At 38.8% G+C, this 12,094-nt stretch overlaps 2 protein-coding genes across 2 annotated transcripts in view; both read right to left on the bottom strand.

Annotated features, from left to right (window-relative positions):
* Capsl (calcyphosine like) overlaps nucleotides 1-12,094 on the bottom strand; it is a 56,192-nt gene that overhangs the window by 25,871 nt on the left and 18,227 nt on the right. The gene's annotated exons all lie outside the window — the stretch shown is intronic.
* LOC102001364 (UDP-glucuronosyltransferase 3A1-like) overlaps nucleotides 1,794-12,094 on the bottom strand; it is a 21,480-nt gene continuing 11,179 nt past the window's right edge. Inside the window, exons 4-7 of the mRNA XM_005356618.3 lie at nucleotides 9,032-9,563; nucleotides 5,923-6,154; nucleotides 4,431-4,650; nucleotides 1,794-2,579 (exon numbers count right to left, since the gene is read on the bottom strand). Coding sequence (XP_005356675.1) covers nucleotides 2,306-2,579; nucleotides 4,431-4,650; nucleotides 5,923-6,154; nucleotides 9,032-9,563 — 1,258 coding nt within the window. The 3' untranslated portion in view covers nucleotides 1,794-2,305. The remainder of the gene's footprint in view (nucleotides 2,580-4,430; nucleotides 4,651-5,922; nucleotides 6,155-9,031; nucleotides 9,564-12,094) is intronic.

Below are 12,094 nucleotides of genomic sequence, written 5' to 3'. Positions count from 1 at the left end.
TGGTTCCTTTTCATAGGAAATAGTATTTAGAGACTGGAAAATATTACCTAGCCAAAGACTGCTGCTGCTTCCTTTTTATAATTTTATTGGTAAGATCTAGGGAATAACAGGATAGCTGAGACTATAAAAATTTCATATCTATACCTCTGTGTTGTGTTCTTCTTATCTTCACAAGATAAATTATGAATTTTGGGTCACCTCTTAAGCTGAAATATAAGCCCATATGGTAACCTTGTTATTCTTCTCAAATATCCATTTTGGATTCTTCTTTAGGTGTCTGTGAAAAATCTCAATGTATCAAATTATTTATTTATACATTTTCTCAACCTGAGTGAAAATAATGCATTCTCAAATGATAATCTGCAAAACTGAAATACCAATAATAAATGGCAAGTTCCTTTACAATTATATTCCTCTATAATCTGATAATTTAATGATTAAAATTATACTTTCTCAACTGACATTGTATTAGATACTTTTTTCTTTTCATACTTATAAAATGCTGGTGAGAGTAAATACATTCATTTCTTTATGTAATTAATTTAAGATTTTAGCTATTTTTTATATTTTAACTTTTTGGTTTTTCTTTCTTTTATTGTTTATATTGTGTTATACATTTTTCTCCACTCCCCTCCTTTTGTTCCTTCTGTCCTTCTACCCTTTTCTCTGACCCCCACACTCCCAATTTATCAGGATAACTTGCCTTTTTTTCCCCTTCCTTGGTAAATTCATGCATATCTCTCTAAGGGTACTCTTTGTTGTCTAGGTTTTCTGGGGTTTTGGACTGTAGGCTGGTTTTTCTTTATTTTATGTCTAAAAGCCACTTATGAGTGAGTATATATTATATTCATATTTATGGATCTGGGTTATGTCACTCGGTATGGATTTTTTCTAGATCCATCCATTTGCCTGCTAATTTCAAGATGGTATTAGTTTTTACTGCTGAGTAGTGCTCCCGTGTGTAAGTGTACTACATTTTCTTTATCCAGTCTTTGGTGGAGAGACATGTAGGTTGTTTTCAGGTCCTGGCTATTATGAATAACGCTACTGTGAACGTACTAGAGCACATGTCCTTGTGGTACGATTGAGCATTCTTTGGGTATATACCCAACAGTGGTATTTGCTGGGTCTTGAGGTAGATTGTTTTTAATTTTCTGAGAAATCGCCATACCAATTACCAATGTAGCTGTACAAATTTGCACTCCTACCAGGAATGTAGGACTTTTCCCTTTACCCCAAATCGTCTCTAGCACAAGCTGTCATCAGTGATTTTTAACTGGCCATTATGACAGGTATAAGGTAGAATCTTAAGAGCTAATGTATTTTGTATATAGAATGCTAGCTCACCTGCAAATCCCTGTGTGTAATGTGAACCGTAACACGGGCTCTTCATCCACACACTGCACATAATCCCTCACCTGATTTTCCCATGTATATTTGTTTTGAGGATAATATTTTATGGAAGAAAGTTCACACATTATTTGTTGTCCCTTAACTCCTACCATCTTGAAAAAATGAGACATTTCATATTTATCGCTTTACTTTGTATCTTCGTACTCAATAACACTGAAGTTCATTCTGTATTAATTTATAAATCTCAGGTTTATTCTATTTTACATATAGCTGTTACTCCAATAATTGGACAGACTGTAGCTTTTTTTCTTTCCTTATGTAAATTTCTCACACATGAGGAAATAAATCTTGCATACCAGTCATATCAAAAAAATGATTTCTCAAAACCCTTCAACTTTCTGTTAACTTTATTTGTTATTTTATTCATTATCCAGGAAAAATGTGTTTACTTCATTTGTATGTTGTCATTTTCAGGCAAACTGGTTCTTATTACGTCCTGGGAGTGGCTGATCGTCCCTAACAGGGTAACAGCACTCTAGGCATCTGAACTCTAAAGAGAGATTATAAATTACAAAATAAATAAAGGAGTAAGTAGGATTTGTCAAGTGTGGGGTTTTTATCTCAAGTGATGGGAGAAGTAAGATTCAGAGACTAGAAGTCACAGAGATGATGAAACTCTCACAGCACTGTGAATGGCAGAAAGGAGGGAAGAGGAGAAATGACCAGGAAAAGAAGGATTGTACTAGAGCAAAGAGAGCCAGGGAATGAGGAGTCACCAACTGTCAATGTACTGTATGAGGCTTATGAAAAAGACAGAAAATAGTGAGGACAACTGGAGCTCCACCTGCAGGAAGAGGGAAAGAGGAGAACACTGGGAGTTCCCTGTGCTAGGGAAGGGGGAAGCTTTTAAAGAGCCAGAGCTCCCAACATCCTCCCCAGGTCAAACTGAACATTATGCCTTCTTTTCCTTAGCCACACACAGGGGCCTGAGCAACAAGCCCAGCACTTTCTTCAACAGCCACAAGGTGGCCAGAGTGAGCCCCAGCAGGAACAACAGGACATCCAGCAGGTGCTGCACATGCCATGGCTGCTGAAAGCCATGGGGCTTTAGATGTGCGCCTCCCCCTGTTTGTAGGATGTGGTCAATCCAGCCCACCAGACGCTGGGAAGGTGTGAGGGGGTGGGAGCGCCTGATGGCCTTGGCAGTCATTGCTGCAGACTTGTACCTGAGGGCAGACACGGAGAGAATGTGTTACCAATGTGCTGTGCCAGTTCTTCAGACCTTATAACATAAACACACACACATTTTTTTCTAGTCTATAGCCAGCTTCAAACAAAATTGTTGGCATACACTTAACACTGTCTACCTGAGTCCCCATTAAAAGCACAACAAGAAGCAAAAAGATAAAACCTTAGAGGGATCATAATTAAACTTTGAAAAGAAATTTTTTTTAAAAAATAACTATGTTTATAAGGATTGCAGCTATGATACTGAAATAGTGTTCACATTAAATATATTTGAACATATCAACAGGATATATATTTGATAATATGAATAGAACATTGAAACATGAGTAGGCAGTCCTGGTTTTTATGAAATTATCGTGAAGATGGGCAAGTGATACATGGGTCAACTGTTCTTGTTTCTGTTTCTGTCTAATTTATTCTAGGTTTGGGAAAACTTTCTTTATAACAGGCCTGCCGTTGGCTCTAGAAGCAGAGTGGAAACAGATAGTCAGTGCTTCCTCGTGATGCCCATTTTCTATGTGCTAGCGTGGGGCAGACAGTAATGACACACGTGACTGAGATATTACAATCTATTAAAGGGCCAAAGAGAAAGTAGTGTATGATGACTGAGCACAGTAACAGAAAAAATAACAGCCAAGCACATGGTCTCCTAGGAGGACAACATTGGAGAGACTGTCCTGGGAGGTCAACATGAAGACCCTGAGGAGGGGAGATCACCGCAGTAAGGACAAGAGAAGGTCCTTGTCATGGTTTGAGTGAACAATGACCCCCATAACCAGATATCTGAATGTTTGCTCTGGTTGGTGGACTGTTTAGTTAGGATTAAGAATTGTGATTTTTGCTAGAGGAGGTTTGTTGCTGGAGGTCTTTAAAAAGGCCCACATCGACCCAAGTATTGTTCTTTCTTCCTCCGGCCTGCAGATCAAGATGAAGGCTCTCAGCTACAGCCTCTGTGCCATGCTTGTGGCCACACTTGCCAACATTATAGCCATGAACTAACCCCCTGATCTGTAAGCAAGGCCCAATTAAATGCTTTATCTTATACATAAACTTGTGATGTGGGATTCCAAAGTGTGTGCAGTGAATATGATTGGTTAATGAAGAAAACTACTTAGGTCTATTGCTGCACAGGATAGGGCAAGGTGGGAATTCCAAACAGAGAGAGAAGGAGAGAGTAGGTAGAGTCAGAGAAAAGTAATGTAGCCACCACAAAAGACAGATGCAGTATGCAGGACAGAAGTTTACTGATAGGCCATGAACAAATAGTGATGCCCAGATTAATAGAGACAGGTTCATTTAAGATACTAAGAGTTAGGAAGAAATATGCATAAGCTAATAGGCCAAGCCATTGTTTAATTAATATACTTTTGTGTGATTATTTCGGTTCTGAGCAGCCAGGAAAGAAACAAGCAGCCACTGCCAACAACCTTGGTCATGGTTCATCTTCATGGCAATAGGAGAGTAACTAAAACAGTACTCTTCTGATTCAACTGGAATTCTATATGTATACACTGATCAGGCATCTTAAAAACATACAAAGGTTCTCTCCTGACTCAACTGGAATTCAGCGACAGGTACCCAAAATATAAGAGGTCATAAAGATAATGTGTGTGGAAGAAAACATCATACCACACCAAGTAGAAGTGTATTCTCAGCATCTCAACTAAAATTAGGATTAATAGCAAAGGGAAACCAGAACTTCAAGTATCACACATGTATTTTACCACGTTCTACAAAATTCTAGTGTTATTGATAAACAGACTACACGGATCCTTTAGTGTCAGGTCTGCATTCAATGAAAGCAACCCCAACCCCAGAGAGCTGCATACCTCTTGTCTTCTATGACTTCCTTCAGTGTAAATGCAAATGTCTCTGCCTTGAGTGTGTCTACATGAACAGAAACACCAATTTTCTTGGCTTCTATAAGGACCATATTTTCAGGTTGATCTGCAAAGAAGGGAATCCCCACCATGGGGACTCCATGCTGAATGGCCTCCATGATGCTATTCATTCCACCGTGGGTGACAAAGAGTCGAATATTAGGATGAGCTGTTGCAAAATACAAAAGTGGTCCAATATTTCACTATGAAAGTTTCAGATACCAGGTAAAGCATCAGACCCAAGAAATACCAGTGTGTTGTAGAGAATGATTTTACTGATTTTTTCCTTTGAAATTTTCAGTGTTTTAGGATATAAAATCTAGTCTTCCCTAGGCAGAGAGACGCCTACTTCAATCTAAAACTATCAAGGACCTAGACAAGGAAGAATATATGGAGAGTGGCAATCCAGGCCTGTTTCTCTGTTTTTCTGTTCATCCTCACCTTCTCCGTAGATACGTCTTCTTTACTTTTCTAACCTCAACCTTTGCTGGCTATCCACATCTGGTTTCTTATGAATCTTGTATTCTGTGCATTTCCCCTTTATTTTAATAGAAGTTTACTAAAGAGGATGGTATAGCAAAAGATTCTGTGTTTACAGATATTATCTGTTGCTCCATATTAGGCAACCGAATATTCTTACGATCATAAAGAAATCATCCCAAACTATACCTCACACAAAATCTACCCATGTTCTCTAGAAAACAAATGTTTTCCCTTTTGTATAGGCTGTGATTTCCCTGAACGGAGATCTATGTGCAAAATTTCCCATCTTATTTTGAGTGACAAAATTTGAGTGTTTTGTTTATAAAACTTTGACTGAGCCATTGAGTGTGGAAGTGATGGGTCTACAGAATGTCACCAAGAAACAAGTGATTTTAAGGGAGATGACTAAGGGAATTTCCCTTTGCTCAAGAAATCAGTGTTTCCTTATCTTACTGTGAGGTTACCCTGGTTGGCTCTCAAACAGCTTCCACATCCTCACAATCGCATATTAATTTTGTAAGTGTCTGAGTTTTCAGCCCTTTCCAGACACCGAAGATGTATCTGCATGCTTACATTCATATGTGTGTCTCCAAAAATGTGAAGCAGTTCACACATCATTGTGAGAATAGTGGGAACAAATAGTGGGAACTGCCCCAAGGAGCAGCTATAGTTCACAGGGTTTTCAAGATTGTGTTGGAGGGGTCAATCTTAAATACTGATAATTCAAGGCTGCCTGTCTGTTTACGGACTTGAGAGTAGGGAAGGATAAAGAAATTGCTGTTATCCAGTCGAGAGTACAGACTGATTCCCACAAGAACTCTAGCTGCTTTTGCCTGCCTGCTGAAGATCTATCTTTACATATCAACAGACTTTACTTTGCAAGCCCAAGTTCTCAGGCATCAGCTATCAATTCAGTCCCAAATGCACATAAATGGTAACAGGTCTAGGAGGTGCTTACCCAGAAGGTCAACCTGGGGAAGCCAATCCATGATTTTGACATTTGAGGCCATTCTGACATCTTCGGGCCATTGATCATCCTTACATGTCCACAGCACCCCTTGAGGGAGGCGAGCAAAGGCACTGTTCATCTCCTTAATAAGTTCCTTGGTCTGATACAAGGATGCTACAGAGCCCAGGGACACAAGGACAAAACCTGAGTCTCCAAATGTAGTGATAAAATCCTCCAAGTACTAGATAAAGCAGAAAGGAAAGAAGTCAAAAGAAGTGGTTTGTGAAAGCCAAGGCAGTTATGACACAGAACCAGGTCAGGTGTTGATTAAGCCCATGTTTAGTTGCTTGTGTTTTGTTTGATAGAATTCCTCTCATTGAGGCTGTAAAGCTGTGTTTTGACTGCATTGATTAGCAATCATCTCTTCACCATTGGACTGTTATGAATTTCTCTTCCAAGCCAATATATGAACAAGATTTTTTTGTTTTGTTTTGTTTTTCAAGACGGGTTTCTCTGTAGCTTTGGGGCCTGTCCCGCAACTAGCTCTTGTAGACCAAGCTGGCCTCAAACTCACAGAGATCTGTCTGCCTCTGCCTCCTGAGTGCTGGGATTAAATGTGTGTACCACCACTGCCAAGCATATAAACAAGATTTTATTTGAGTAAACTATTTCTACTACTTAAAGTATAAGTTTAGGATAAACTGATTGTTCAGGGCATTTTTTTGTTTAGTAAATTGAGGCCCCTCACAACTCCTTTGGACACCATTTGTATTATTTTATAATCATGCTAGAAATATAGTATAAAAAATTTCTTCACTTTCCGTGTTACATAATATCATCTACTCTGGTGTTCTTTAGTAGCTTCGGCTACAGAGTAATGGTAGATTCATAGAATGGGTTGAGAAGTCGCCTTTCCTGTGGAACTGCCACAAACACTTATAGAGGAACTGGCATCAATTCTTACGTGTTTCACTTAACTCACCAATTAATCCATGTTATATCAGACATGCGTAATGAAAGATCTTTGTATTATTTTACTCTAATTTAATCCCATCAGTTTCAGATTCTCTGTTTTGAGTTAGTTGTGTTCACAGACATGCATAGGAATTTGTCAATTCATGTAGAATAACTAAATTGATGATATATCATGTTTGTATAATTTCTTCATAATCTTTATTGTTTTATGTAATAGCAGATAATTTTTCACTTTAGAATGTAATTATTCTATTCTTCTCTGTTATTTATTTTCTCAATGACTCCAATGATTTGTCACCAAGCTGCTCTTTTGATATTATTGATTCTAATTTTTCTGTTTATTGTTTCAGTCATCTACACTGTGATTCTTTCAAGCCTCTTCTTTCCACTAGCATCCTGTTTAGTCTTCCCTTTGTTACCTGTGCCTTATATAGAAGTGTAGGTTATCAGCTACAAGCACCTTGTGTGTATTAACAAAGATAATAACAGCTACAAATTATATCTTAAGTCTTGTTTTTATTATTCTACATTTTTACATTGTGTTTTGTATCATTTTCCTTGATATATAACTTTTCTAAATGTTCCTCTTGATTTTTCACTTAGTCTCAGTGGTTGTACTATCCTGTATTGTCTCCTATTATATACTGTTGATTTCTATCTCATCCCACTGTGATAAGAGATATTTGCATTAATTCATGATTTTGAAAGTTACTGAGGTTGCTTTTGTGTGTGTCATCCAAGGCTTGAACCAAGGAATTTGTACTGTGCATTAGAGAACACATGCTCTGTTCTTGTTGGAAAGTTGGTTCAGCAGCTAAGAGAACTGGCTGTCCCTCCAGAGGACCAGAGTTCAGTTCCCACCTGTCTAGAAGGTGAGGTCTCTGTCAGTCACATCTACATCCCACCAACTTGGGTTTTTTGGAGATTTTTTTCCAAAGCCCATATAAGAAATCTCCTTCTCCTTCCAGAAATAATATAATATTCCTTACTGAATACTCCCCCAAACACTTCTTCTCACCCACTGCAAGAAAGGGTAGGCAATCTGGTACCCATGGAAACCAGAAAAAAAAATCCATACCCTCTCTGCTTTGATCTGAAAGTAGGAAAAACATTACTTTCATTACCTCAGCATTTTGGCCCCCACTGCATAAAATCAAAGGAGGCCATTCCTCCCAGCATGGGACAGGGAACCCCACAGTGACAAGTAACAAACAATCAAATATCCTTAGCTCTCAGTACTTTTAAATTTTCAGCTGTAGGGACTCTGAGTCTGCATTGAAGATGCAAATTACCTGCAGCTTTGATAGTTTGCAGTAGCTGGATGGGGTACAAAGGGCTCAACAAGCTAGGAAACTAAATAGCAGGATCAGTTCTTCTTCCCAATACTGCTAAGTTCTGTCTAGGTATATGCTTTCTAAAAGTGTTATCTGTTTCATTATGAAGAGCCTGCCTTCTCAAAAAATACTATATGTATGGATATGCAGTGCATTTTTAATATGTATAGCTCTAAATTCAATAGGAAATACCAATACTAACTAAAGGACTTATTGCACCAAAGGCAGGAACACAGAGAGATAAAAAAGAAACTCAAACTTTTTACCACACAGTCAAGTCTTCAACCATAGCATGGGATGTTCTAAGACCATCCTTCACAACCCTAAAATGGACTCTCAGAGTGCTTACCTTGCTTTAGAGCACTTCCTTCCAGGACATGCCTGCCAAGTGACAATTTCCACCTATGGCGATTAGCAAGAAAATGTCCTCCATGGCAGTGGCACCATTAGGAGTTACAGCCCTGTTGGACTAAGTGTTGCCTACTTGGAGGCCATGTGTCACTGGAGAGTGGACTTTGAAATCTTTAAGCTAAAGCTATACCCAGTGTCCCAGTTGACTTCTGTTGCCTGTTGATCAAGATGTAGGACTCTCGGCTCCTTCCTCAGCACCAGGCTGCATGTCACCATGTTTTCTGCCATGATGATAATAGACTACTGAAATCATAAGAGAACCAAATTAAATATTTTTCTTTATAAAGTTGTTGTGGTCATGGTGTCTCCTCACAGCAATAGAAACCCTAACTAAGACACCACCTAAGCACTGTCAGCCTTTGAATTAAAGATAAACTGAGGGCTGAGGTTTCACTCACTTGAGGTATTGGCCTGGCAGGTTTGTCCATTAAGCCTCCCACATAGACTGTGTTGGGAAGCAGGGGACGAGCAAATTCAAAGGCAAAGTCAGAGTTGACGAACCACAGCTCTGCTTTCAGTAGAAGATCAGACAAAACTGGACGAGAGCCTTCTGCAAAATGTTCCTGGATGGTGGCATCATATTGAGAAAATATTTGTCTTTGCTTCAGGGAGAAATCAAAGAACATCAGGAAGTTCTTCACTCGGCCCCAGAAGTCCATTTGGTCAGTTAGTCTTGAACCATACACTGGAACATAAGACAAGGGGCTAGGGAGTCCAAAGTCCAGAAAGCTAAATTGCACGGGAAGAAAGGCCACAAATGGTTTCTCAAGTTTCTCAGCAATCAAGAAAAAACAAGATTCTGTTGCATCCAAAAATACTAGGTCAAAGTTCTTATTCTTTAAGTAGTAAATGATGTCCTCTCTGCTTAATATGAGACTGCATACATCTGCAAAGTATTTATATATCTTTATAAGAGTGTGATGATTGAACCTGCAAAAAATAATAGAAAATATTTTATGGAGATATTCCATACAGTTTGGAAAATTGTTAAACTCAATTGCTATAGGAATTCCTGCAGCCGATAGCCTTTAAGTTACCTGCACATTATGTAAAGCCCACCGACCTCTTCTCTTCCAGCTGTGGGATCAGTTGCTGTTCCTCTTTAAAGAACAGGACTGTGATCTGTGAGTCTACCCTGAATAGATAACTTTTCATTATACTCAATTCTTAGTTAGTGTGGGATTTCTTTTTAGCATCTGTAATCACTCAATGAAAGTGTTCCACAACTAGGCAAATGTAAGGCTATACTCTAAAAGCTACTGATCTTTTTTCTATTTTATGTGATACCTAAACTTAACTCTGTGTGTGTGTGTGTGTGTGTGTGTGTGTGTGTGTGTGTGTGTGTGTTTGCAATGTGGTGTGTGTGTTTGTGTGTGTGTGTGTGTGTGTGCATTTTCCTTTTTTGGTGATGAAATTAGAAAAGAGGCCATGAAAGCACTTAAAAATAAAAGGCATCAGAAGTGATTAGGAGTCATGGAAGAGTGTATTGAAGAAAGGGGGCAAATTAGAACAAAGCATAGTGACACATATTCTTTAAAATCCATAACAAGACCTATTTTATATGCTCATTTAAAATTCTAATGGAAAACAATGTATGGTTGGAAGATTATTATCAGAATACATGACTCTTACTGACTCCAACTTCCACTGGAGATTGTGCTAAACATTAGTCATCTTCTTTCACATCAATGCTTATCAGATAAGCAAGCTGGTAAGATGCACAAGTGTGTGATGTCATCCTATGTAGTGGTCCTTTGTGTTTTAAAATTGAGGCTTGCCTGAATATCAGAGTGCAGAACTAAGGCACTAGAGGCCAGGCAGTGGTGGTAAACACCTTTAATCCTGGTATTTGGGAGTTACACATCTTTAATCTCGGCACTAGGAAGGTGGAGACAGGAGTGATATGACTGGGAAGAGAGGAATATAAGGCAGGAGGACACAAGCTGGAAGCAGTCTGAGGTTTGGTAGAGATGGATGGAGTCTGGAGATGCAGTCTGACAACAGGATCTTCCCTTCGGTCTGAGCATTGGTAGTGGTAAAAGAATCCTTGTGTCTGGCTGCACTCTTTTCAGAACCTTCAGGATTCTCCCCCTAATATCTGACTCAGGGATTTATTTATTAAGACCAATTAGAATTTGTGCTCCAAATCATACATCAAAAGATCCACAAGATGAGAGCCCACTGGCACACTCCTATCTTTGCTCATTCTCGACTCAACTTCAAGTCACAACAACTGAGGGTTGCTTTCAAGGGTTCCTCTGTCAGAGAGATGTTGTTCAATGTGGCGGTATAGAGGTGGTGGTACCTTTAAGGGAACACCTTTGTATGAGATTATTAGAGGCCCTTTTCCTTTAGATGTTTGAAATGATCTGCAGTGGACTTTGAGTTAACTCCTGTGCGGGATGCAGACTGGTTCTTTCCCTTCTCTTGTCTCTTCCAATCACACATACTTTGGCAATTATGACACCGTCTATCATGGTGTCTTCAATCAAGCTGACTGCCATTGATACCATGAGCTTGAACTTCCACAATTGGGACTTAAATATGCTTCTTTTCATTATACATTGTCCCAAATTCAGTTATTCTGTTATAATAATAGAAAGCAGATCCATACAATACATAATTCTCTAATATATATATATATTGTGTGTATAAATTTATACAATTTTCTACAATATATATAAATACACTGTTAGGGTAATCAAATTGACAAATAATGGGGAGGCAGAGGCCTAAGTGTCCATCTCTGGCATCAAATGAGCTTCCAGTACTATATTTGGGTCAAATATAATTGAGTTGTTGGCAAAATGGCACCCACAGAAATGCCCCCAAACAACCCAGGTAGTTTCCAAAACTATATATTTACCTTCACAAACTTACAAGAAGGCTCTATTACTGAAGACAACACCAATATGTATCATTGATCATGGAGAAATTGAGCTGTTGCCTTTAAAGAGCCTAGGATCTAGCATCTTTGGTATAATTATATACTTTGTATGCTACCAAAAGAAAAAATGTAAATACCAAGTTTCACAAGCCCACTGATCTACAATGCTGTCTTCCCAGAAAGTTATGCTAGGGCCATGGGTACACAAACTTGTGGGAGCAGCCAACAAATCAGTTAAGGTCCACTGCATGATATGAAACTCATACCCAACACTGTTTGGGTAATCAAGAGCCTGAGACTAGATAACCCAAGGACCTAGGGAAAAAACACAAATACTACTGCCCTATAAAGTAAAGCAAAACAAAATTTATCAATAAAATGACTTCTAAAGATATTTTGTTAAGCTAGTAGATCAGTCACTTACCCATTCACCACCAGAGGAGAACCAGGAAGAACAGACAGAAAAAAATGAAAGAGTCAAAGGAATGAACATCAAGAATACAAGGCGCTATGAATCAACATGAGCAAAGCTCATATGAACTTGCAACACACACTGAGGCAGCACACACCACAC

Source organism: Microtus ochrogaster, chromosome 19, assembly GCF_000317375.1.
Source record: "Microtus ochrogaster isolate Prairie Vole_2 chromosome 19, MicOch1.0, whole genome shotgun sequence".
Lineage (NCBI taxonomy): Eukaryota > Metazoa > Chordata > Mammalia > Rodentia > Cricetidae > Microtus > Microtus ochrogaster.
Note: the sequence above shows the minus strand (reverse complement) of the source record. Positions and strands in the feature narration are given on the sequence as shown.